The 23535-nt window shown below is 38.8% G+C and overlaps 1 protein-coding gene across 1 annotated transcript in view; it reads left to right on the forward strand.

The window, feature by feature from the left end:
• Window positions 1-23535, forward strand: part of LOC114655850 (rab effector Noc2-like) — a 175021-nt gene that overhangs the window by 54981 nt on the left and 96505 nt on the right. Inside the window, exon 4 of the mRNA XM_051931247.1 lies at window positions 18388-18517. Coding sequence (XP_051787207.1) covers window positions 18388-18517 — 130 coding nt within the window. The remainder of the gene's footprint in view (window positions 1-18387; window positions 18518-23535) is intronic.

Raw genomic sequence — 23535 nt, forward strand, 5'->3', positions numbered from 1 at the left:
CATGGCAAATCGTCAACAGTTACATCTGGCTAAATGAGTAATCCACATACGAAAAATAACCCCCTGAAGTACTTCTTCTGCTGTGCGATTTTTGGTGACATGTGCGAACAGTCCTCCTCACAACACATCGAACGACGGCCTTGAAGTTACACTGGCATCAGCAGAGGATGGACCATTACATTGTTTTCCGGAACAGTAAAAGAGTGACACTCCAGGACGAGGACATGACTGCAGAAAAACTGAGTTACATCTTTCAGGTAAAAATACAAGCTTTGCAAACTTTGCTTCATTGATGTAGCAGTTCTTTTATGAATGTTATTGTTGTTACTTACTGTGAAATAAATAAAAGGCATTTTCTCATTCTCGTTCCTTGCATTTTTCTTTTCTGATGTGTGAAATAACAAAAAGAAAAAAGTAATTGTTTTGTGTTTTTCATTTTCCCTTTTAAGTTGAAAATCAAATAAGTGTCTGTCTTTTTTTTAAGTGATATTTTCTGAAATGAAATTTCAAATACCAAAAAGTACATGGACCCATAACACTATAAACTTAAAAAAGGCATGAGTGAACATAACATTGAAAAGCTGAGGAACACAAAGCATTTTAATGGCTGACTTTATTTTATCTTCTTTACCTAGCTTGGTGATCTCTGATTTTTAATGAATTATTGATTTCTTTTAATCTTGTTCAAGTTGTTCACTCTCCTACTCATGAAAAATGAAATATTTCAGTTGTATTTATGGTAAGAAATGTTAATATATCAGCTGAAACTATTTCAGATGAATGGCGGTCTGATCATTTTCTAGTACAAGGTGAAATCGATGTCGATGCCACTTACTAAATCATTAGATAAACCTGTTTCTTTTTCTTAATGAAAGAAAGTTTAAACAGTGTGTTTAACCGCCGACTTGTTAAACTCTGATCTAAATCATTGCCTTGATTGTTACAAGTTTTTTATGGGCTATATCAGACACAATTGCACCTGTTAAATCTACTATTATCAGACATCCGAGCTATTCTCCTTGGTTCCCAAATAACCTCAAATTAATAAAATCAGATATGCATAAAGCTAAAGCTCGGTGTTCTACTGACTTTGCATAGGAAGAGCTTGAGGCTTGCTAAAACTAATTACTATTCTGCACTTATTTCAGCAATCCTTGCTTTTTGTTCTCCATGATAAACACTTATTACAAAATCCAAATATCAAGCCAAAATTTAAAAAACCGAAAGGCCCAAAACTGAATGGCCATAACACTATAATCATTAAAAAAGGCATGAGTGAACATAACAAAGGAGAGCTGAGGAACACAGAGCCAATCTAATTCCACTGCAGTGGTAAAAGGAACCTTAATTAGCCTCATGGCAGCACATGGAGGCTGGTTAAGACACTTGAGGTTTACAGTCCAAACAGGGATGTCAAGCTTACTTTATCAAAGACAAATACTGAAGAAATGAATTAACTAAAAATGGGGTAACATAATTAAATTGAAAAACAACTCATAAGAGAAAGAACAATTACCAAATGTTGTTAAATTTAATCTCAAAAACAGCAAAAAAGGGGGTGAGGCCTCTGAAAGTCCCACAAAAGCAGGCAAGGGCCTTCACTGGCTTACCCAGAAGAGGCACACCTCAAGGCTGAAAGTCCCCAAACAGTTACCTGCAGTCTGTGGACTACTCACTTTTAAAGTTCAAAAATATAAAGAATTAAAGTCCTAAACTTTACAAAAATGTCTCTCAAGGGAAAGAAGCCAAGAAACTCTGGCTTGTGGATACAATCCCCAACAAGGAATCTTTATAAAGAGTAATAATAATGTATTAATAAAAAACAGAAAACTAAGGAAAAAGGTACAAAAGAACAATGGTATTTGCCTTAAAAAACAATCTGAAGCAAAGAAATCCCAAAACTCAATCCAAAGAGCAAAATCCAATAACTACAAACAAAAATAACATAATAACCAGAGGAACAACAAAAGGAAAAACAATATTTACATAACCCCTACACAAACACAGACCACCACTGCTGCGTCACACTTCTGACTAAGAATACAGTGATCCCTCGCTATATCGTGCTTCGTCTTTCGCGGCTTCACTCCATCGCGGATTTTAAATGTAAGCATATGTGAATATATATCGCGGATTTTTCACTGCTTCGCGGATGTCTGCGGTCTACAGTACGTGTGCTTCCTCAGTTGATTTGCCCATTTGAATTGAAACAAGGGACGCATTTGAATTGAAACAAGGGACGCTATTGGCGGATGGCTGAGAAGCTACCCAATCAGAGCACGCGGTTAAGTTTCTGTGTGCTGCTGATTGGCTCAGCGACGGAGTGTTGCATTAACCAGGAAGTGTAATCTCACTCATTCAACATTAACGTGCACAAGCGCCAACAGAAGATGCAAATGATTGCAGAAAAGGTAAAAGTGTTGGATATGTTGAAGGAAGGAAACAGCTACATGATGAGTCCACGATTCTTTTTATTTAAAAAGGAGGAAAAGCATATAAGATCTACGGCCGCAGTGTCTTTTAACCAGGGCGCAAAATGAGTTGCAAGTGGATGTGATAAGGCAGTAGTCTGGATGGAATCTGCTCTAGGGATTTGGATTGAAGAGTGATGGAAGAAGAACAACGGCGGTGCTAAACAGTCGCCTGAAGAGGCTCCTTTAGAACAGCTGTAACGCTCTCCTTTGTTGTGCAGTAAAATTAAACTCATCGTTATCAGACAAGTCGTCGTGTCATTGTTGGTGAGTAACCATAATTAATTATTTACGTACAGTACTTATTACATGTACATAGTTTAGTGTCACTGTACACACATTTTACTGTATACAATTTTTCTTGCGTTGTACGTATTTATTGCTGGTGGCCTGTCTGTCGTAATGGCTGTAACATATGTGATATCGGAGATGCTTGATATCTTTAAAATAATATTTAGGTTTTACTGTCATACATAATTTCAACGAATCTTACCTAATATCTAAGAGAATACAAAGGGTTTATGCTGTATAATTGTGCATGAAATGTTTGTAATAGTGTGGGAGAGTTTATAAGGGCTTAAAATATATAAAAATAACCATATAAACATATGGTTTCTACTTCGCGGATTTTCTTATTTCGCGGGTGGCTCTGGAACGCAACCCCCACGATGGAGGAGGGATTACTGTATAAAGCAACAAGAAGGACCCAGCAGCAGTGATGTCAGTGTTGCTCCGCCTCCTATGGCTCCACCCACAAAGCACAGGGAATGGATGCCACTTTAAAGGGACAGAACATAATAAACAAGTAACAAATAAAACTAACAGAATAAACAACCATAAAATAGAAAATAAATACAAGGCTGTAATATGACACAAATCAGTTAACTAAAACAAGTCCAAAACAGAACATTTTAGGAAAAACTGAGAAAACAAAAATACAAAGAAGCTAAAAAACAAAGCCCCATGGCAAGACCAAGGTCTGGGATAATCTCAAGGGCCCCTTCAAAATCAAAATTTTGGGGAGTTTCTGAAAATAGATTTATAAAATTTAATCTTATATATCTTGCAATGCCCAATACTGATTTTTGTGAGAAAATATTGAAGTACAGTGCAGAATAATTTTCACACTAGGACTGGAATAGATGCTTTTCTGGCAAGTAAGGAGAAGTCTCTTTTGCCTCACATTGCAGGACCCACTTAGTTGTCTTGTTGTTAATTCTTCCCACTGCAACGTGCCTGGCAACAAGGTAGCAGACTCTCTGGTGAAGGGAGGCTACCTACTCTGAAGAAAACACTATTGTAAAGGGCAAATATTACAGCAAGTGGCTGTAGCAGCACCCTCCATACAGCAGGTCTGACTCCTACTAAGGGAGCAGGCCCATGAGATTTCTTGCTCACTCCATGTCTCTGGTGCTGTAGTGAACTTACATTAATTGTTTTATTTTTGCTTATTCAAAGAATCCAGGATTGACACTTTTGATTTACCCAATTTGTATTTTTTGTTGGTGTTCATTTTAACAGGATCACCAAGTTCAAGATGCAGCAGGCTTTATCTGTGTCCACCTACTGCAATTTGTAAGCCCCATTCGAACAATGGATCTGCTGGTTGTGTAAACGTCAACCTGAGATGACCATTATACAAAATTTCATCAGTTGTGAGCTGTAGTGTAAAGTCTGACTTTACTCAGCTATGGCACCCCAGACCAGAAACTCCTTTCGCCAGACCTACATGCCGCAGATGCGTACAATTGGGACTACAGAGAAAATTTAAGCGTTGTTCACAGTTTAATTTTACTTTTCTACCTGATGGATTTATTCAAACAGTACCTGTTTTCTATATGTTTCTAATTACTCTTGTTTTAAAAATATCCATGGGGTTCCATTGGCTTCTGTTTGTCCTACACATGAAGTTCTTCCTCATGTGCTAAGTCAGAAGGTAACGTTGGCAGTTCTAAACACTCATTCTTTATTTAAGAAAACTGTATTCGATCTATGACATTATTTTAGATGAGAAAATTGACATTATTGCACTTGTTGAAATGTGGCTCCTTTTTTATAATACCAGCACCATGACTGAAGCTTTTCTTCCAGGTTTACTTATCATAAACCTTGGCTTGCATCACGGAGAGTGGTGGGAGTTAGGTTGATATTAAGATCACCCTTAAATTTCAGGCTGTTATCATCTGATTTATGCTTTTCCTCCTTTGAATATCTGGTGGCTAGTTTTCCTGCCCCCGTTTCCTTGAAGATCACTGCTATTTATTGGCAAGCAGTGATATTGCTTTTTTAAATTAATATAATTCCTTCATCTCTGCTTTATATCTTTTTATAGAGAGTCGCATTTTAATGGCTGACCTTATTTTATCTTCTTTGCCTAGCTTGGTGATCTCTGATTTTTAATTAATTATTGATTTCTTTTAATCTTGTTCAAGTTGTTCACTCTCCTACTCATGAATAATGAAATATTTTAGTTGTATTTATGGTGAGAAATATTAATATATCAGCTGAAACTATTTCAGATGAATGGCTTTCTGATCATTTTCTGGTACAAGGTGAAATCGATGTCAATGCCACTTACTAAAGCATTAGATAAACCTGTTTCCTTTTCTTTAGGAAAGGAAGTTTCAACAGTGTGTATAACCACCAACTTGTTAAACTCTGATTTAAATCATTGCCTTGATTGTTACAACAAGTTTTTTATGGGCTATATCAGACACAATTGCACCTGTTAAATCTATTATTATCAGACATCCAAGCTATTCTCCTTGGTTCCCAAATAACCTCAAATTAATAAAATCAGATATGCATAAAGCTAAAGCTTGGTGTTCTACTGACTTTGAAATTCATAAGCAGCTTTTGAAAGATAAAGTAAAAATGTATAGAAAGAGCTTAAGGCTTGCTAAAACTAATTACTATTCTATACTTATTTCAGCAATCCTTGCTTTTTGTTCTCCATGATAAACAGTCTTCTTTCTTCTCAAAAATCTTTTACTGTACATTCCCTGCTTAATCTGATGCTGAATGTCCTGATGTAATGGATTACTTTATAAATAAGATTAACACTTTACACCTTGCAGCTGCAAGTTCACAATTATCATCTAATATTAACATTTGTCCTTTGCTCCCATCTTTCTGTGATTTTACCATTAGCACTAACAATCTAGTTAAGGTCTTTAGCTCACTAGAAATGACTCACTGCTTTCTGGATCTTACTTGATCTCTCTAAATCCATTTATTCTTTATTTGGCCAATTTGTCAAGTATGTATGGTGTACTGCATGATAGTTTCAAAGCTACAGTTATTTTGCCTTTTCTTAAAAAAACAACAAATTTGGATATTTCCAGTTTTGCCCTCTAGCCTAGTACTAAAGCTCAGATCTAAGCAGCTCCATCTGTGGCTTAGTGTTTGACTTCCTGACAAATAGACCCCAGTCAGTGAAGACTGGCAAGAATTACAACCCCACGGTATTCACCAACATTGGTGTTCCACAAGGCTTCTTCCTCAGACTGCTGCCTATACAGTATTCTGTTCACCTATGACTACAGCTTGTAGCAAACAAGTTGGCGACAGCATCATCAAATTCACAGACACTACTATGATTGGCCTCATCAGCGACAATGATGAGGCTGCCTATAGGAAGGAGGTAAAACACCTGACTATATGGTGTCATGACAACAACCTATCCGTGAATATTCACAAAACAAAGGAGATCACTGTTGACTTCAGAAAGAACAACAGCAGTCATGCTCCATTCCACATCACTGACTGGCTTTTGTGGTCTGTCAATTCCACACCTGCATACTGAGAATGCCTCAGCAAAGGTTCTTTTTTCCTGAGGAGGCTAAAGAACTTTGAAGTGAAAACCAAAACACTAGTGAACTTTTACCACTGCACTATTGAAAGTATCCTGACTGGATGCATCACAGTGTGGTTTAGTAACCTCACTTACCACGATCACAAACCTCCAAAAGACTGTCCATACAGCTTTTAAAATAACTGGAACCCACATTCTACAGCTTCATACCATCTACTAGATGTCTGAGGAGAGCTAAATCCATCATCACTGGTGACAGCCACCCAGCTCTTCCCCTGTTTTCATTTCTGCCTTCTGGAAAGCATTACTGGAACTTTACCTCTCGCTCCATATGCTTCAGGAACAGCTCCTTCCGACAAGCCATAAGGCCTCTGAACTCCCAGTAACCTGATCCTCCCTGCTCTGCACTGTGTACTGTACCCACCTGCTGGTTTATGTGTAATTATACTGTACGTTACTTGTGTTACTCTCTTATTTACTACCAGTAACAGCGCACTGCATGATAACATGCAGTGAATACACTTGACTTGAGCATTTCTTTGTTTTCATACTCTTTCTCTGTACGTTCATCATTTGTTTGATCAGAGGTTGATGCGCTTGCTGCTTCCTGAGCAGCTCTTCTTTTCTCCACCCTAGCGGCCCGCTTCTTCTCTTCTTTTGTTAGCATCTTTTTGCTTTAAAACTGATTAAGTCCGTGTTTGTGTTGCAATTACTTAGTACGTTTTCTTTAATTTTTCACTTAAGCTGGCACTTAAGTCTTCAGTCTGTCCCAAGAATGTTTTAAGATATGAAGAGGTAGGGGAAGTGATGGCAAAGGTGGTAGGGATGAGAACGACACCCGTACGCATACACCGCAATTAAATAAAATAAAAATAAAAAGAGGAGTAACCTTGGAGGTCAATCATCAACCCGAAAGTGGAGAGTAGACGTCACATAGTATATGTGTACCAAATTTCAGGTCAATAGGTCAAACAGTTTGTGAGCTACAGGTGATTTAAAATCCTGGACTGACAAATGAACAGCAATGATAATGTATTATACTGTATATAAAGATATGTAATCATTTATTTATGCTCTTTATTTTTTATATATCACTGCAACAAGAATTTCATTATACTTGCGCACTTTATCTGACTAGACCCACTGCGAGGGGGAGGCAACCATGACACCTGTCAGGGGCTCCAAGAAGTGGGAGGCTCCCTTGTGCGAGGCTAAAGCTGCAACAAATGAAATGGAAATCCCTGCAGTGCTCAAATCAGGTTGGCTTCACAAAAGGCCAAGATGTCCTATTGAGTCCAACAGATCTGCCACAGAAGTAGATGATCATGAATCCCAAGATCCAGAAGTAAAATTCTGAAGAGGCATGTTTCACGTTATGATGGATTCCTTAATTTCAGAATTGTCCAGGCGTTTTGAAAGACTAAAAAGCATTCTTTATTTTTTAATCTTTAGGAGCATGATCATGGAGGAGATTTCAGCCTCTTGTGCAAATTAAATTGAAAATATTCAAAGCATCAGTCACATCACAAAATTATTGTAATATGGATCCAGGGGGCCCAGGTGCTCAGCCATAATTGTCAGGGGCCCAAGATTTTCTGGCGGCAGGGCTGATCTGACAGTAAAGATCTGTAATCTAATCTAATCATCCTGTCTCTCTTCTTCCTTTCTAATGTTTTGGAAAATGTGATGCAAACCAATTACTACATTACTTTTCAAGCAGTGATCTTTTTGAGCAACTTCAGTCTGGATTTTGAAAAGCTCATAGCACCAAAACCACTTTAGTCCAGGTACCAAATGATCTTCCAAATGATACTGGATCTTGTTCTGTTCAGCTTTTGCTGGATGCTTTAGCTGAATTTAACACTGTCAATCAATCATCAGCTTCTGTTACATCACTTGGCATCATGTATAGGAATATCAGGCACAGCTCTGAAATGGTTTGCCTTGTATTTGTCAAATTGGGGTCAATATATCGCAGTGAATAATTTAAAATGTGAAACTGTACCTCTTTTCCATAGTATACCTCAAGGCGCATTATTAGGGTACCAGCAAAATGCCCGCGCTTCGCAGCGGAGAAGTAGTGTGTTAAAGAGGTTATGTAAACATATATATACATATCTACATATACACATATCTACATATACATATATACATATATATATATATATACATATACACATTCACATATATATACATATATATATACACATATCAACATATATATGCACATACATATACACACATACATACACACACACATATACATATATACATATACACATACATACATACACATACATATATATATATATACACACATACATACATACACACATATATATATATATATACACATACAGACACATATATATACATATACATATCTACATATATATACACATATATATACATATCTACATATATATATATATATATATATATATAGACATACATATATACATACATACATTCACATATATATCCCCGCTGTTTTATAAACGAACGCCATATAAGGCCGTCCTTTCTCCTTGCTTAGCGGTTCTGTATTGTTTTATTATTCGTTTATTACGATTGTTATAGTTATTGTGTAGCTATTCGAGACTCACTTTTCTGTTCAGGTACCCATTTCCTTTAGGTAATCCGCGGATTCTCCACTATTTTTTGTTCGTTTATTACAATTATAGTTATTTATTGATTCCTTTCTTTAGCTGACTGCCTGCTCATATAAGGCGCTCTGCTGTTTTTTTGTGAAGCAGCCTTTACACAGTTTCTCCGCTGTTTTATAAACGAATGCCATATAAGCCCATCCTTTTTCCTTGCTTCGCCAAGGAAGCAGCCTTTTTATTTAGTCCATGGGTTCTCTGCTGTTTTATTGTTCGTTTATTACGATTGTTATAGTTCTCTTTGTATACCACGTTGTCAGTTCAGCACTCCGGTTGTAAAATGACCAAGCCGTGCAAGCTTACTGTTGAGAATGCAACGTATACTGTAGTTGTACAGGAGAAAAGCAATCTTGTCTCAAATCAATGGCAACCTTTTGTAGGTCTATGAACTTAATTTAAACTTTAGGTTTACACGGTGCTTTGTTTCCGAAGTACCTGCACTCATGAATATGTCTGTATGCGTCAGTCGCTTCATATTCTTTTCCTACATTATCAATTGTATAATGTGTTTTTTGAACAGGTTTGATTCATCGAAGTGATCTCTCGTGCTGCGTTCAGTCAATTCACGTGAGCCACTCTCTTGTGTGATGTTGCGATGTCCACGGCTTTATTTAATGTTAGCTAAGACCCGGCACTTAAAAGTTTCTCGCTACAACAATTTTAACTCTGTTACAAAGTAATCCAAAGTCTCGTTTATACCTCGTGTCTTCTCATTAAACTTGTATGTCGCGAATATGGTATTGCAAACGTCAGCGGGAGCATTTCTATAAACTTAATTTAAACTTACGGTTTACACCGTGCTTTGTTTCCGCAGTAGCTGCACTTATGAATATTCTTGTATGCGTCACTCGCTCGCTTCTTATTGTTTCGCTGCCTTCTCAATTGTGTAATGAATGTTTTCTTCCACGCTCTTTGGGGCTCTTCCTTGTTTTCTACGTACTGCGTTCACAGTCAGTTCACGTGATTACGTGGGAGGCGTGATGACGCGATACGCAACTCCGCCTCCCACGGCCGTCGAGCTGCAGTCTATTACAGTATATGGACAAAAAAGAGGTTCCAGTTATGACCGTTACGCATAGAATTTCGAAATGAGACCTGCCTAACTTTTGTAAGTAAGCTGTAAGGAATGAGCCTGCCAAATTTCAGCCTTCCACCTAGCTGGGAAGTTGGACAATTAGTGATGAGTGAGTCAGTCAGTCAGTCAGTGAGTGAGTGAGTGAGTGAGTGAGTCAGTGAGGGCTTTGCCTTTTATTAGTATAGATATATGTGTACTTCCTTTGGGGAATATCATTTGTAATGCAGGTTTACACATACTGTATTTACTGTATGCTGATGATGTTCACCTTTATATGGCGATGAATATGGATGCTTTCACTGATTTTACTGTACCTTCCAACTATTTCAATGCATCTTTCTCTTGGATGAGCTTAAATTTTTTGAAATAAAAGTGTTATGTGTAAGACTAGGTAAAAATGTGAAATCCATATCAGACAGATACTGTATTTTATTTTAGGTAGTGACGAAATTAATTTGAGCCCATCCATGCACACTCTGGGTGTGGTATTTCACTCTGAACTGTGTTTTCATGCACAAATAAAAACACAAAGAAGCTCATAAAGGGTCCTGGGCACCTATAGGCAAACCCCATTTATTGAAGGGAACACAAAAAGCGCAAAAGAAAATGTGTGGTAAGGCAAGTAAACTGAGACTAGTCCTGTTGTAGAGATCAAGTCTGCTCCAAGATGGTGGTAGCTTCGGTTAAGATGTTTTCTGGGAGGAAGAGGCAGATACAGTTAAACTGTACTCATAAGTGACATCATGGATGGTGGTACGTCAGTCTTCCTTCCTACAGAGGGGAAAGAAGAAGAGATACTGTTACTGCACAATGCCCTCAGGTAGCCCAGGGTAGTATTGTCATCAACTAAGCCTGTAAGTTGTTCCCCAAGTGCATGTGTGTGACACCATTTAAGGAACATTGCATGAATTTGTTCTTTTCTTAGTTTTGCTGCTTCTAAAATACTAATTAATGCTCTTATCCTGTCTTGCTTGGATTATTCCAATGCTATATATAGAGGTCTGCTGAAACAATCTATATATAATTTGTAAATGGCACAAAAATCAGCTGCACGTCTTCCAGCTGTAACACTGGTTTTTTACCATTAGCATTGGCTTCCAGTTGATAAACTTATTAATTTTCAAATTTTGCTTTTTGGCTTCAAGGCACTGCATGATAAATCTCCCTCATATGTATTGTGATGGAGGGCCAGGGCCCATGCCAGGCTGGAAGGCCCCTGTGATGGAAAGACTGGGGGAGAAGGCATATTCAGGACAATGCCTCCCCCGGAACATGAGAGGGCAACCACCCTGGCTCACAGCAGGGCCACGGGTTTGGAGCTTAGAAGCTCAACCCTGCTGCGGCCCATGCCCCCCGCCATGGGGGGCCTGGACAGTTTCAGAGCCCTGGGTTGCCACACTTCCATCACACCCAGAAGTGCTCCCGGAAGAGGATCTGGGAGCACCTGGAACACTTCCGGGACCCCTATAAAAGGGGCCGCCTCACTCTATTCGAAGAGCCAGAGTTGAGAGGAGGTGGATGAAGCTTGCTGAGAGAGGAGTGGAGGTGGCAGAGAAAGGGAGAAGAAGAAAAGACTTTTGTATTGTGCTGTGCTTGAGGACTGTGTTTGCTTTCTTGTGCTTTGTTGTACTGTGCTCTGTAGTGGGGAGCGAAGAAAAAGCACTGCCCCACTTAGAATAAAACGTGTGTGCTTGCACTTGTGCCTCTGCATCTGTCTGTGTTGGGGAGGGTGGCTGGTATCCCTTCTGGTGGTCCACAGTACCTACATGTAAACTGTTACGTGCTTCACTTTTTTGACCCTCATCTTCTTGAGGGCCCAAAACAAAGGCCTAAAACCTTTGGAGCTTGAGCCTTCAGCTGTTATGCTTCTAAACTTTGGAATAGTCTCCCAATCATCATTAGGCAGCTGCAGTGTTTAGAAACCTTCAAATCAAGATTTAAGGCTTTTTTTTACTCGCGCAAGCTTTTAATTCTTGGTTATGTGTTTAGGTATTTTAATGTGAGTTATTATTTTTTATTTTTATTTCTTGTTCTGTTTTTTGTAATTATATTTTATTGACTGTTTGATTGTATGTGCTTTCTTGATGTAAAGTGTCTTAGATTCGGGCACAGAAATAAAATCCTTAAATCCTTGTATGTGTCACGAAAAGTGGCTGTATTGATGTGTGTTGTGATTTGTGTAGTCAAGATAGGAATATTCTAACTGACTTCATTCTCCATAGCTAATTTATTCTACATTTCATAGTCCCAGAGTAAGATTTCAGTGTTTAGCCAACACAGGACCGCTAACAAGACCTCCTCAGTTACCACATGGTATTTTGCACACTGTGAGAGGCCCATCACAGTCCATGACAATCTGTAATGATACCTTGTCCTTAAAAATGAATAAAAATAAAAAACTGCCACCAATTTAAGTCCAATTTAAGTCCTGGACTGGGATCTATGGGTTAACTCCACCCTGCCTTTTACCTAACATTGCATTGTGCTTGACTCTCCTGTTTTGTCTTGTGGGTGGGAAGCACATGTGGGCACCACACATTTTGTTTGTTTGTTTGTTTTTTTGTGGGTTGAGCCAGACTGAACTACACGGGTCTGCCATGTGATCTCTGGGTAACATCACCTCCAAAGTTGGCTCCAGTTGTGGATCCCGGTATCCCTGTTCCAGGAAATTATATCTTTGAATTTGACTTCAATATTCTTGAGGGTCAATTTATGGATTGTTCTCAGCAGAAGGACATGTTCTCCACTGGTCTGAACCGAGCTAGTTAAGATGGTCTGCTCAGGAACTTAGAAAGCCTTCTGGGTGCCTCACACCAGAGGTGTACCAGGCACAGCACACTGGGAGAAGACCAAGGGGCATTCAGGTGGAGTTATATTTCTCAACTCTCCTTGGAGAGTCTGGGTATTCCCCCAGAAAGAGCTAGAAGAAAAAGATGAGGATAATGCAGTCTGGTCATCTCAGCTCACTATGTTGCTACTTCATCTTTCACCAGGAAAAATTAAATAGAAAATTAATGGTAATGCCTCACAGTAAGGAGACCCAAGTTCACTTCCTGGGTCCTCCCGGCATGGAGTTTGCATGTTCTCCCTGTTTCTGCGTGGGTTTCCTCTGGGCGCTCCGGTTTCCTCCCACAGTCCAAAGATATACAGGTTAGGTGCATTGGCGATTCTAAATTGGCCCTAGTGTTTGCTTGGTTTGTGGGTGTGTGTCTTGCAGTGGGTTGGCGCCCTGCCCGGGATTGGTTCCTGCCTTGCACCCTGTGTTGGCTGGGATTGGCTCCAGCAGATCCCCGTGACCCTGTGTTCGGATTCAGCAGGTTGGAAAATGGATGGATGGATGGATTAATGGTAATGTTACCAGTTTAGACACATACTGCATATTCTGCATGCTGTCAGGATGCAGTTTTAATGTGTGTGGGTGTGTCATTTTAGTTTAGGCAATTGACAGTGCAGCACATACTTGCTTCAGAATGAACAATTGCAGGTGTGGTTTTAACAGCAATTTTAAACTATTTTAGACTTTGAAAATGCTTATGCTTACCAGAAAACTACACTGTGATTCCTACTGAGCTAAGAAGAATAGTTGTATTTTCATGTGTTGAGTTTATTTTCACTGGTTTTGCATAGAAGCTGAAGAGGCAAACTGTAAACCTGGAGTTCTTTTGTTTAATACATGGTTACCAAAAATGAATCAGTAATGTACTTAATTGTATTTTGTGTTTGCCAATAATCCTCACATTTTGATATCTAAGTTGTGCTGCCAAAATGGCCTACAGCTTTACAACAAATAAAAATATGTGTTTCATTAGTAGAAGAAGCTAAACAGGTCTTTAAAATGAATATAGGGCGTCATACATGTTGCATGAAAAGGTCTGTGTTGTTTTTCTGTGCTAGGCAGAGCAAGGAAGTAGTTAGCCATCTAGGTGTGTTATAACATAAAGAGGTTGATTTTTCATCCGCCATTGTGTTTTATTGTGAGGGAAGGACTGTGAGTGTGTATGTGTGTGCATGTGTGTATCTTTGACCCTGCGAATGGAGTAAAGATGGATGGGAGATGAAAGCTTTTATTAGCAGCAGCAAGCTCCAGTGTATTTTTTTTGTTTTGAACTCAGTTCAAACCATTTACTATAAAATTTTAAGGACTTGAATATCAGCTGCTTTTAAGAATTTTGTGAATTGGCTAAAAGGTTATGTTAGACCGAGAGAAGCACATCCCCTTGGATTCAGTGTCAGCAGCCCTGAGATAGCTGCTGTGAATGCTGCGATCTTTTCTTGGAAATGGGGCCCTGGTGATTTGCAAGGCAGAGCTGAAAGGCAATCCTTGATAAAGCTGAAGGGGATATTTGGGCTTCCTTTCAAACATCAGTTTGTTTTCATTTACTAACTTCTGCCCTTCCTTTTGTCCCTGTGCCATTCAGGGAGCAAAGCCCTAGGTGTGGCTGCTGAGCAGACTATTGTCACTCATGCCTTTAACAGAGCAATGATGCCCTCATCATATTGAAGGTGCCTATTAAATGTCAAGTGTGCTTTTGCTCTTTTTCAGTAAGTGAAATACACTTAGTTTTATAGTAATCACATTTCACTGCAGCTATTCACATGAAGGAGGAGGGGGGGGGGGGGGTCTGTCAGATTTACTAAGGCCAGTATAGCATGTAATATTATTGTATAACCTAAATACACTTAGTTTTTTAGTAATCATATTTCAATGCAACTATTCACTTGAAGAGGGGGAGTGTCTGTCAGATTTACTAAGGCCACTATAGAATATCGTATTACTGTAAATGATAGATATGGTGAATATAATAAGTATTCACTCCTTGAAAGTTATCACATTTTATTGTTATACAACACTGAATCACAGTGAACTTAATTTGCCCCTTTTGACTTTAATCAGCAGAAAAATTCTCTTTAATGTTAAAATGAAATCAGATCTCTGCAAAGTGGTCTAAAGTTATTAAAAAATACAAAACACAAAATAAATGATCAAATACATATCCCTCCATTTCAAGTCAGTATTTAGCAGAGGTACCTTTGGCAATAATGTCAGCCTTCAGTCTGTGTACAGCCACCCGTATATTGTCCCTGGCTGCAAAAGGTTTAAAGAAAACAAGTTGTTGTTGTTGTCAGGTTGAGTTCCAGGACTGAACTGATAAGGTTTTGGAAGATGGTGGTTTTAAATGCCAGGAACCAGAAGTGACGTCGGTCTGGGCGCCAGAACCGGAAGTGACGTCATTCTGGGCGCCAGAGCCAAAAGTGACGTCAGTCTGGGCGCCAGAGCCAAAAGTGACGTCAATCTGGGCACCACAACCAGAAGTGACATAAGTCTGGGCACCAGAGCCGGAAGTAATGTTAAATCAGTCAGGTTTTCCCGTATTTGGCCTGCAGAGATAACAGAAATAGGTTTAGAGCACCCCGCCACCCCTCGGCCTGCCGTTTAATTACCTCCACTTGGTCCACTCGGCTCGCTCCTAGCCGCACGTGTGTGACAGTGTATAAGTCTCTACGAGCTTTTCACATCTGGGCACTGTTTTCTTCATTCTTCTTTGCAAAACTGCTCAAGTTCTGTTAAGCTGTATGGAGACAAAGAGCTAACATAACAGCCTTTCCAAGTTCAGCCAGAAATTATCAATTGGATTGAGATTTGGGCTCCGATTCAGCCACTCTAGGATATTGTTTTTAAGCCATTCCTGTGAAGCTTTGGCTTTATGCTTGGGATTGATATTTTGCTGGCTGCATCACATTTTTTTTTCAAGGATACCCTTGTATTTTGTTGTATCAATTTTACCCACTGCTCTCCCAAGCACCCCTGAGCCCACTGCAGAGCAGCATCCCCAAAGCATGATGCTGCCACCAGCATGAATCACGGTGAGGATGGTGTGTTTTTGATAATGTGCAGTGTTTGGCTAGTCAGATGGCCAAAGACCACAATTTTGGCCTCCTCAGACCACAGACCCTTCAAACTCTAGCTCAAAATGTCATCTGATTTTTTTTTTTCTCTTTGTCACTTTATAATAAATCTGTGACTGGTCAAATCCTGGCAAAAGATGTCGTATGCACAGTCTCGCCAGACTCATACACTGTAGCTTGTATTTATTTCAGAGTTCTCGTAGGTTTCTTGGCGATCTCCAACACTAGTTTTTTTCTTGCACGATCACTTGGACAGCCTGCTCTAGGCAGATTTACAGCTGTGCCATACGTTTTCCATTTCTTAATGCTTGATTTAGTGAGAAGTCAAGCAAAATGACACCTTTTATTGGCTAAGTAAAAAGATTACAATATGCAAGCTTTCGAGGCAACACAGGCCCCTTCTTCAGGCAAGATGTAATTGATTTTCTTTCCCTCTCTCTCTCTCTGTCTCTGTCTATTTATTTATTTCCACAAGTTAGATCTTCAAGGTAAGGTACATTTATATAGCAATGAAAGGAAGCCACTTGTCTACAGATAGGTGATCTTCATTGAACAAATTATTTAACTTCTAAAACCAATTGTCTGCATCAGAAATGATTTAGGTGTGTCTTTTAAAGAAGGTGAATACTTATGTTGTCATTTTTTTTTTTGTTTGCAAAGGTCTATTTTCCCTTTGACATTAAAGCGTGGTTTTCAGTTGAATATTGTCAAAAAACCAAATCAAATTTATTGTGATTCAGTGTTGTATAACAATAAAATGTGAAAACACCCAACGGGGTGAAAAACATTTTTAGACACTGTAGTACAATAGTGCAACAGTCAGACTTGCTACCTCACAACTCGAGAGCTCTTGATTTCAGTCCATGGTCAGCTAACATCTGTGCAGTGTTTTCACATTCTCCCCATGTCTACATGGATTTTTTCACATATTCCTGTTTTCCTCCCACTGCCAAGTTAGGTTAGTTGTATGACCACTAGGGATGCCCAAACCACAGACAGCAATACCCATAACAATTCCAGATTCAAATAATTAATTTTTTATTTGACAAAAACACCTTTTCCTACAAATGGCAGAAAAATACAATACAATTCTCCTTCTTCCTCCAAGAGAGCACTGCCTACTGCCTCTGAACTCTGCTGTTTTAAGGTCATGTGGAAACCAGGGCAGTCCTTCCTTGGCAGCTCCCTCTGGTGGTATCCAAAGACCCCGACAGGGCTGCATTCCCGGACTCCAACTCCCATGCCACCCTGTGCGTCTGGTCCAGACTTGAAGGACATTGCCACCTGTTGTGTGGAAGAATTAACTGTTCTCGGTAAGCCTGTTCATCCAGTCCATCCATTATGACCTCCTAGCTGGGTATGAATTGTCCCTTTATCCAGGCCAGGATACCTGTCCTTCCTTCCTGGCACCTACAGTTGGCAACTTCAAATTCATTGGCAATGAGTGAGGAGAGGATGCATGTGTGAGGCCTACCTTACACCTGATGTTCCTTTTGTTTCTCACAATCACCAACTGCTGTAAGTGAATTAGATAATGAGGAGATGGATATATTTGAATATGAATGGATATATGGATAATATATTATCTTCTTATCTATCCACTCATTTTCTAAGTCTTCGTAATACAAGCATACACTCGTAGTGAACCAAAACCTCTGCTGGCAGCACAGTGATAACTACTCTGTGATTGAACTTTGATATATATACAGTACGCATGAAAAACGTATTGTGGGTGTAAAAAGTTGTTTTGGGTAAAAGTATCTACTAAGTAGAGAATACTAATAATAGTCATAATAATAAGAAAGTTATGCAATGGAATGGTTAGTGCTGCTATCTATATGATACTTGAGTATTCTTTCCTTGTGTGTGTAGATTGTTTCCTTTAACATCGCAAAGAAGTGAAGGTTATTTTAATTGGTGAGTGCAAATGGGCTCTATAGGGTGGATGGCTCCTGCTTTGTGTCTGGTGGGACTGAACTGCACTTCATAACAGAAAAATTGAGTCGAGGAAGTGGGTGGACAGATATACACTGTAAGTAATATATAACACTTGGTGGTGTTCAAAAAGAGTCCACTTGCTAAATGAAAAATTGTGCATGGCACATATATAGCATCTGAAATAAATATATAATAAAGAAAACTCAGTTCAAGGAAATTCTTTTTTGATAAATAGTAGTATATAGTAGCACAATTTGAACTTACAGAGGTGCCAAAACCTCTGTGCAAATTAATCTTCTGGTTTCAGCAATTTCAGCGTAGTTTCTTCCTGACATTTTGCTTTGACTTAAGTGTGTCTTTATACGTCCTCCAGTCTTGATGTCACCCTTTTTACAAGCTGCAATACTTTAAATAGCATTGAGTTTAATCTGTTCCTCAGGAGAGAAAAGAACCCTTGGCCCGACTGTTCTGCTGCTTCACTTATCACTTATTGACCATGTGGTGTGTCCTGTGTTTCAGGAGGCTGGTTGAGCGCTTAGAGAATATGCGCAAGAACATGATGGGTAATGGACAGACCCAGTGCCTGCTGTGTGCAGAGATGTTCGGTCTATTTGGCACATCATCTGCATTCTGTCAAGGTTGCACAAAGGTAGGTTGTCACCTTGCCATTGTTTAATATTTGTACAAGCCATGTCTGAATTTAAAAGCCATAATATTATTTCCTAAGGGTAATTAGAAATTTATGACATGGTACTTGATGACAATCTAGCCACGTAGCCTAGCTAGCTTATCATACTAGAAGCAGGAGGTTCCCAAAGTAAATCAGTTATTGTTATTGATTGGATCATCAACATGAGCCACTAAGTGAAGGTCCCATCATGTCAAGAAGCACAGGACTGGAGAAGGACATACCGGCAGCTTTATTCTGGACATGAGCTGGACACCTGGATGATCGTATGGTTTATTGCTTCTCAGATTCAGTCCTTGGTGGATCCTGTGGCTGCTGTTTTATGTCCAGCTATTTTTTTTTTAACCTGGAGTACTTCCTGTCTTAAATTTAATTTCTCATTTATTCAGTACATGTCTTGCTGCTCTTAATCTTTACTCTCACAGGAGCAGCAAATGATGTCTGTTTATTTTTTGAAAAATAAGGTCAATATTCAGACCTGTTCTGTGCAGGAGACAATCTGTTGTTTTTATTTAAGATTATTTTGTTTCTAAATGAATCCTAAGCATATGGGCACTGAATTAACCACACTGACTATTGTGGACACGACTTCTTGTAGTTACTTGCCATCCTGAAATAAAAAACAAATGATAAAGGTACAAATATCAGAGCTTGCAAATGAACTGAAAATCGGAAAAAAGCAGATAAAGATAATCCAGCCTGCTAAAAGATATATCAGCCATACAGGTGTGCCTAGAAAACACACACATTGAGTTTTTAATTTATTTTTTTTTCTTCACCAACTGGGAGCAGAAAGGTGTAATAGATTAAAAAAAAATTTAGTTGAAAAGAAAATCTCAAAGGGACACAGATTCACCACGGCTGACTTTAAAAGAAGACTTCATCCAAATTTAAAAATGATGCTGAAGTTTTCTTACCCTTTAGGTAAAAGGAATAAGAGGAATCTAGTTATATTGGTTTTAAGTGTTTTAGTGTCCTCAAGCTAACACAGTACAATCCCATGGTGCAGAGCTGGATACGGTGAGTTTGATGGGGAAATTTCTCTATATGGCTTTGAAGGCTAAACTGTTCACAAATGGAGATCTGTGCAGGTTACTGAATTTACAGTGTACTAATACAATATTGTTTTTGACAATGCAGTCAAAACCTCTAGTGAAATTGTGTAGCTTTCATATTTTACATATCAATAAGTAGCATTACTGCTTGCTCAATCTAAAAACATAATGACAGTTATCAAGGTGTCCCTACCTCCCTGTTTTGCAATCAGTAGGTCTTATTTGAAATATTTACATAACTTAATATACAATCACATTCTGAAAACTGAATAATCCTGCTTGTAGTCACACAGATTTTGAACCTACCCATGCAGCACAGGATGCAAAGCAGGAACCAACCCTGAATGGGGTGCCAGCCCATAACAGCGTCTTCTCACAAGCCAAACCTGTATATGCTTGTGCAAAGCTCTCCTTATACTGTATAGAGCAGTATTTCCAATGCAGTTATTAGAAAAAAAAATTGCACACAAATTCACACACAAGAATATTTCCACAATTTCACCCAAGACACCAGAGACAATACATGCTCTTTCCAAAAATCATGTTGTCTTATTATTCAATATGGACATATCCATACACAATGGCCGAGACTCCTGTCATCTAGCATACATATATACTGATATCTTCATTAATCCAGTCACTTTGCCAGTATGACACAATCTTTGCACATCCAGAGCTGGGGATTTGTGGGTTGCTCACACCCGTGACAGCATAAACAATACCTTGTGCATTAAAATCCAGAAATCACTGCAAAACCTGAATGAAAGTCTCACACTGCTATGCTAGCACTGACCACCTGCTATTTATAGTACAGCATGCGACTATAAATTAATTGAGAGTGAGATATTTATTCTGTATAAGCTAGGGTGATGAGTGGCAGGCTATAGAAATGTTGTGGATAGAGCTTTCATTTTCTTTTCTGTTACGATTTTCTTTTGCTTAAAAAACTATTTGCAGGAATGTCCTCGTTTTAGTAGTCCCACAACTTGAGCATACCTGAAACAACAGGACCGTAATTCAGTGGAGCTGAACTTCACCCTCATATTTATCTTCACAGAAATAGAGAAAAACAAAACTTTCATCTTGCCTTATTTAACAAATTTAACAATCCAGAGGCCAAAGCCATGCCTTTTCACCCTGCTGTTTCATGCAGCTAAAATTCTTCTCAATAAATGCTATTGTGCACCGTTTCCAGAAGGTGACAGCAGAGGACAGTTTGACTGCCCTTGGTGTGCTCCTCTTCAGTTTCGTCTTCTTCTCTTTCCGCTTTGCTCTTGTCATAATAAACACCAGAACAGTACAAGTTAAGCTGGGTCCACCTTCAGATAACCACTGAAAAGGATTCACAAATATATGCCGACTGGCTGTACTTCAGAGAAAAAAATATTTTCCTCCTTTCAGGATTTATGAACTTTACATATTTTTGATGTTGAATCTCATCAGACTTTCATACGAGTCAGAATTGTTTCCTGGCATAATTGAGCTAAACAACCTCTTGGAACCCCACAGTTATTAGTGTGCCCCAATCTATAAAGAGAAAATTAGTTACCCAAAATAGGTATATCAATTAGGAACCAAAAAGGCTAGAAACAGCTTCTATGGGTCCTAGTGCCACTATTATGAATCTGTTTTTCTGCCAACTTCTTGACTTTGGAATGACAATAACATGATAAAACATCATTCTCAAACCTGCTTATTTAGGGTCATGGGGGCCAGAGCATATCCCTGGAGCTCTGGCCACAAACCAGCCCTGTGTAGGGCACCAGCTCACCACAGATCCCACTGCCAGTTAACTTAATTAGAACATTGTTGGTGATGGTGGATATTAACTGGAGTGCACAGAGGAAAACACACAAGGGCACAGGGAAAATAAGTAAACCTCACATGACAATGTCCAGGTCCAAGATTTGTATCCAGGATGGTATCTCCATAAAGCAACAGTGTTAACCATTCTGCTATATTGCCACTTGCTTGGAAAGGTAATCTTTAATAATTTTATTATATTTCTTTCTCTAAAGAATTTATTTTAAAATCATAAGTGGGTGTAGAAAGAAAAAATCCTACAACTGATCTTAGGAAATCTCAGTATTAAAATAAAAAAAGAAAGTGAAAGCCAAATCAAGAAATAAAAAAAAAAAATTAAGCAAAACATAGCTTTTGTAGTTCTTAAAGCTAAGTTCAAGCTCATCTTACTCAGATGATGGTTTAGATATTCCCTGGTGCTCAAGTGCTAGTCCCTCATTAGGCCGATTAAATGTAGAACCTGCTCTTTGCACCTGTTGCCATGCAGTTCTAATTATGCAGCAGTCACATGATGGGGGGGGGGGGGGCAAAGAAATAAAAAGGGGGGTGCCTTCCTGAAAGCATCCTGTCAGGTTCTTGTTCTGCCTTACTACTTCTGCGTGCTTTTGTATTTCATTTTTGCCCTGTGTCTTCTGAGTGGAAGCGAGCTCAGCTGACAACACCAGGAAAAGATTCATTTACAGTCAGCCCCTGCATGCCCACGGGTAAGAGTAAGAGTTGGTGTCGTCAATAATGTTTGCACTGTGGATGAGTGGAGTGTAGTGGAGGTGTTGCATGCAAAGATGAGGTCTGAGTGAGCAAGAGCTTGGCTGACAACATCAGGAAGAGTTCTGCTTACAGGCAGTCCCTGCGCACAAGACCATAGGAGTTTCCTATTAGCTCCATCTGAATAGGAGCTGCATCTGAGGGCCTTTATAATCCTGATGTTGCAGGTTTGTAACCTACTACAGTGTAAATGTCTGGCATGAATGGATTATGGTGTGATTCAATGCGAAGTCATTCAGCTGTTCATTAATGCTGTCCTTAATTAATTGAATAATTTCTTTGAGTGATCACTCAGTTCATTTATTCTTTCTCAGATGGGTACTGGAGCAATATCTGTTCAGAATAAGATATAATGTATGTCTTATTGATATGTAATTTTAGATTAGCAGCAGTAAAGCCATGTGTACAAAATACAGTAAAGTTCTTTCATGATGACCAACCAAACTGCAGCACATGGCCACTCTCTAGTGCAATTATAGCAAGAATTAATTAAAACCTTAAGTCAACCAGTGCAATTTGTATATATAACAAGTGCAATTTGTAAATTTTTGTAAAGTACTTTTATTACTATTCAGTTTGTTATTATTTTCTCTCTTCTTGTCTTTTTAACTCTTATGCCTCACATTGAGTCGACTGCACCTTCAATTTCGTTGTTCCTTTATAAAAGTGACAATGACAATAAAGATCTATCTATCTATCTATCTATCTATCTATCTATCTATCTATCTATCTATCTATCTATCTATCTATCTATCTATCTATCTATCTATCTATCTATCTATCTATCTATCTATCTATCTATCATATAGTGCTTAGCTTGTCTACCTATCAGGGAGTCTTCTGCTTCCTGTTTCTTTCCAAAATCTTTGTCTGGTTCTTATTAAAGTCCTGCTGTTAAACAGCCACCTGACTTAATAGCCATTTGTGTTTTCTAGATAGACGATAGACTAGCAGTCACTTCCAATTGATTTCTGAGATGGAAATACTATCCATCCCACCCAGTTAATCACTTCAGGAGGCTCAAACCTGAGCCTTAAATTAACCAATAGTTTCTATTAGAAAGGCAGAGTGATGTCTGAAGAAATAGACTTTATTTTCTGTAGCAAAAAACAGACATGTACAAGGAAGACAGGAAATGATGGCTAGAGAAAAAAAATCTCTAAAACGGGTGTGGAAATAATTGGCAGAAAAAAATATACCTCTATGTAAGGAGGCTTTTTAAATATCATTTTGGCAACAGAACAGATCTTAAGATACGGGGCTGTTCCTAATGGAGCTCAACTGAAGTACAACATGTGAGTTACTTCATTGTTAAATAGCCTGTCAGTTAGAAAAATAGCATGAAGTAGTGTAGTT

The sequence above is a fragment of the Erpetoichthys calabaricus genome, chromosome 8 (assembly GCF_900747795.2).
Source record: "Erpetoichthys calabaricus chromosome 8, fErpCal1.3, whole genome shotgun sequence".
NCBI classification, from domain to species: Eukaryota; Metazoa; Chordata; class Cladistia; order Polypteriformes; family Polypteridae; genus Erpetoichthys; species Erpetoichthys calabaricus.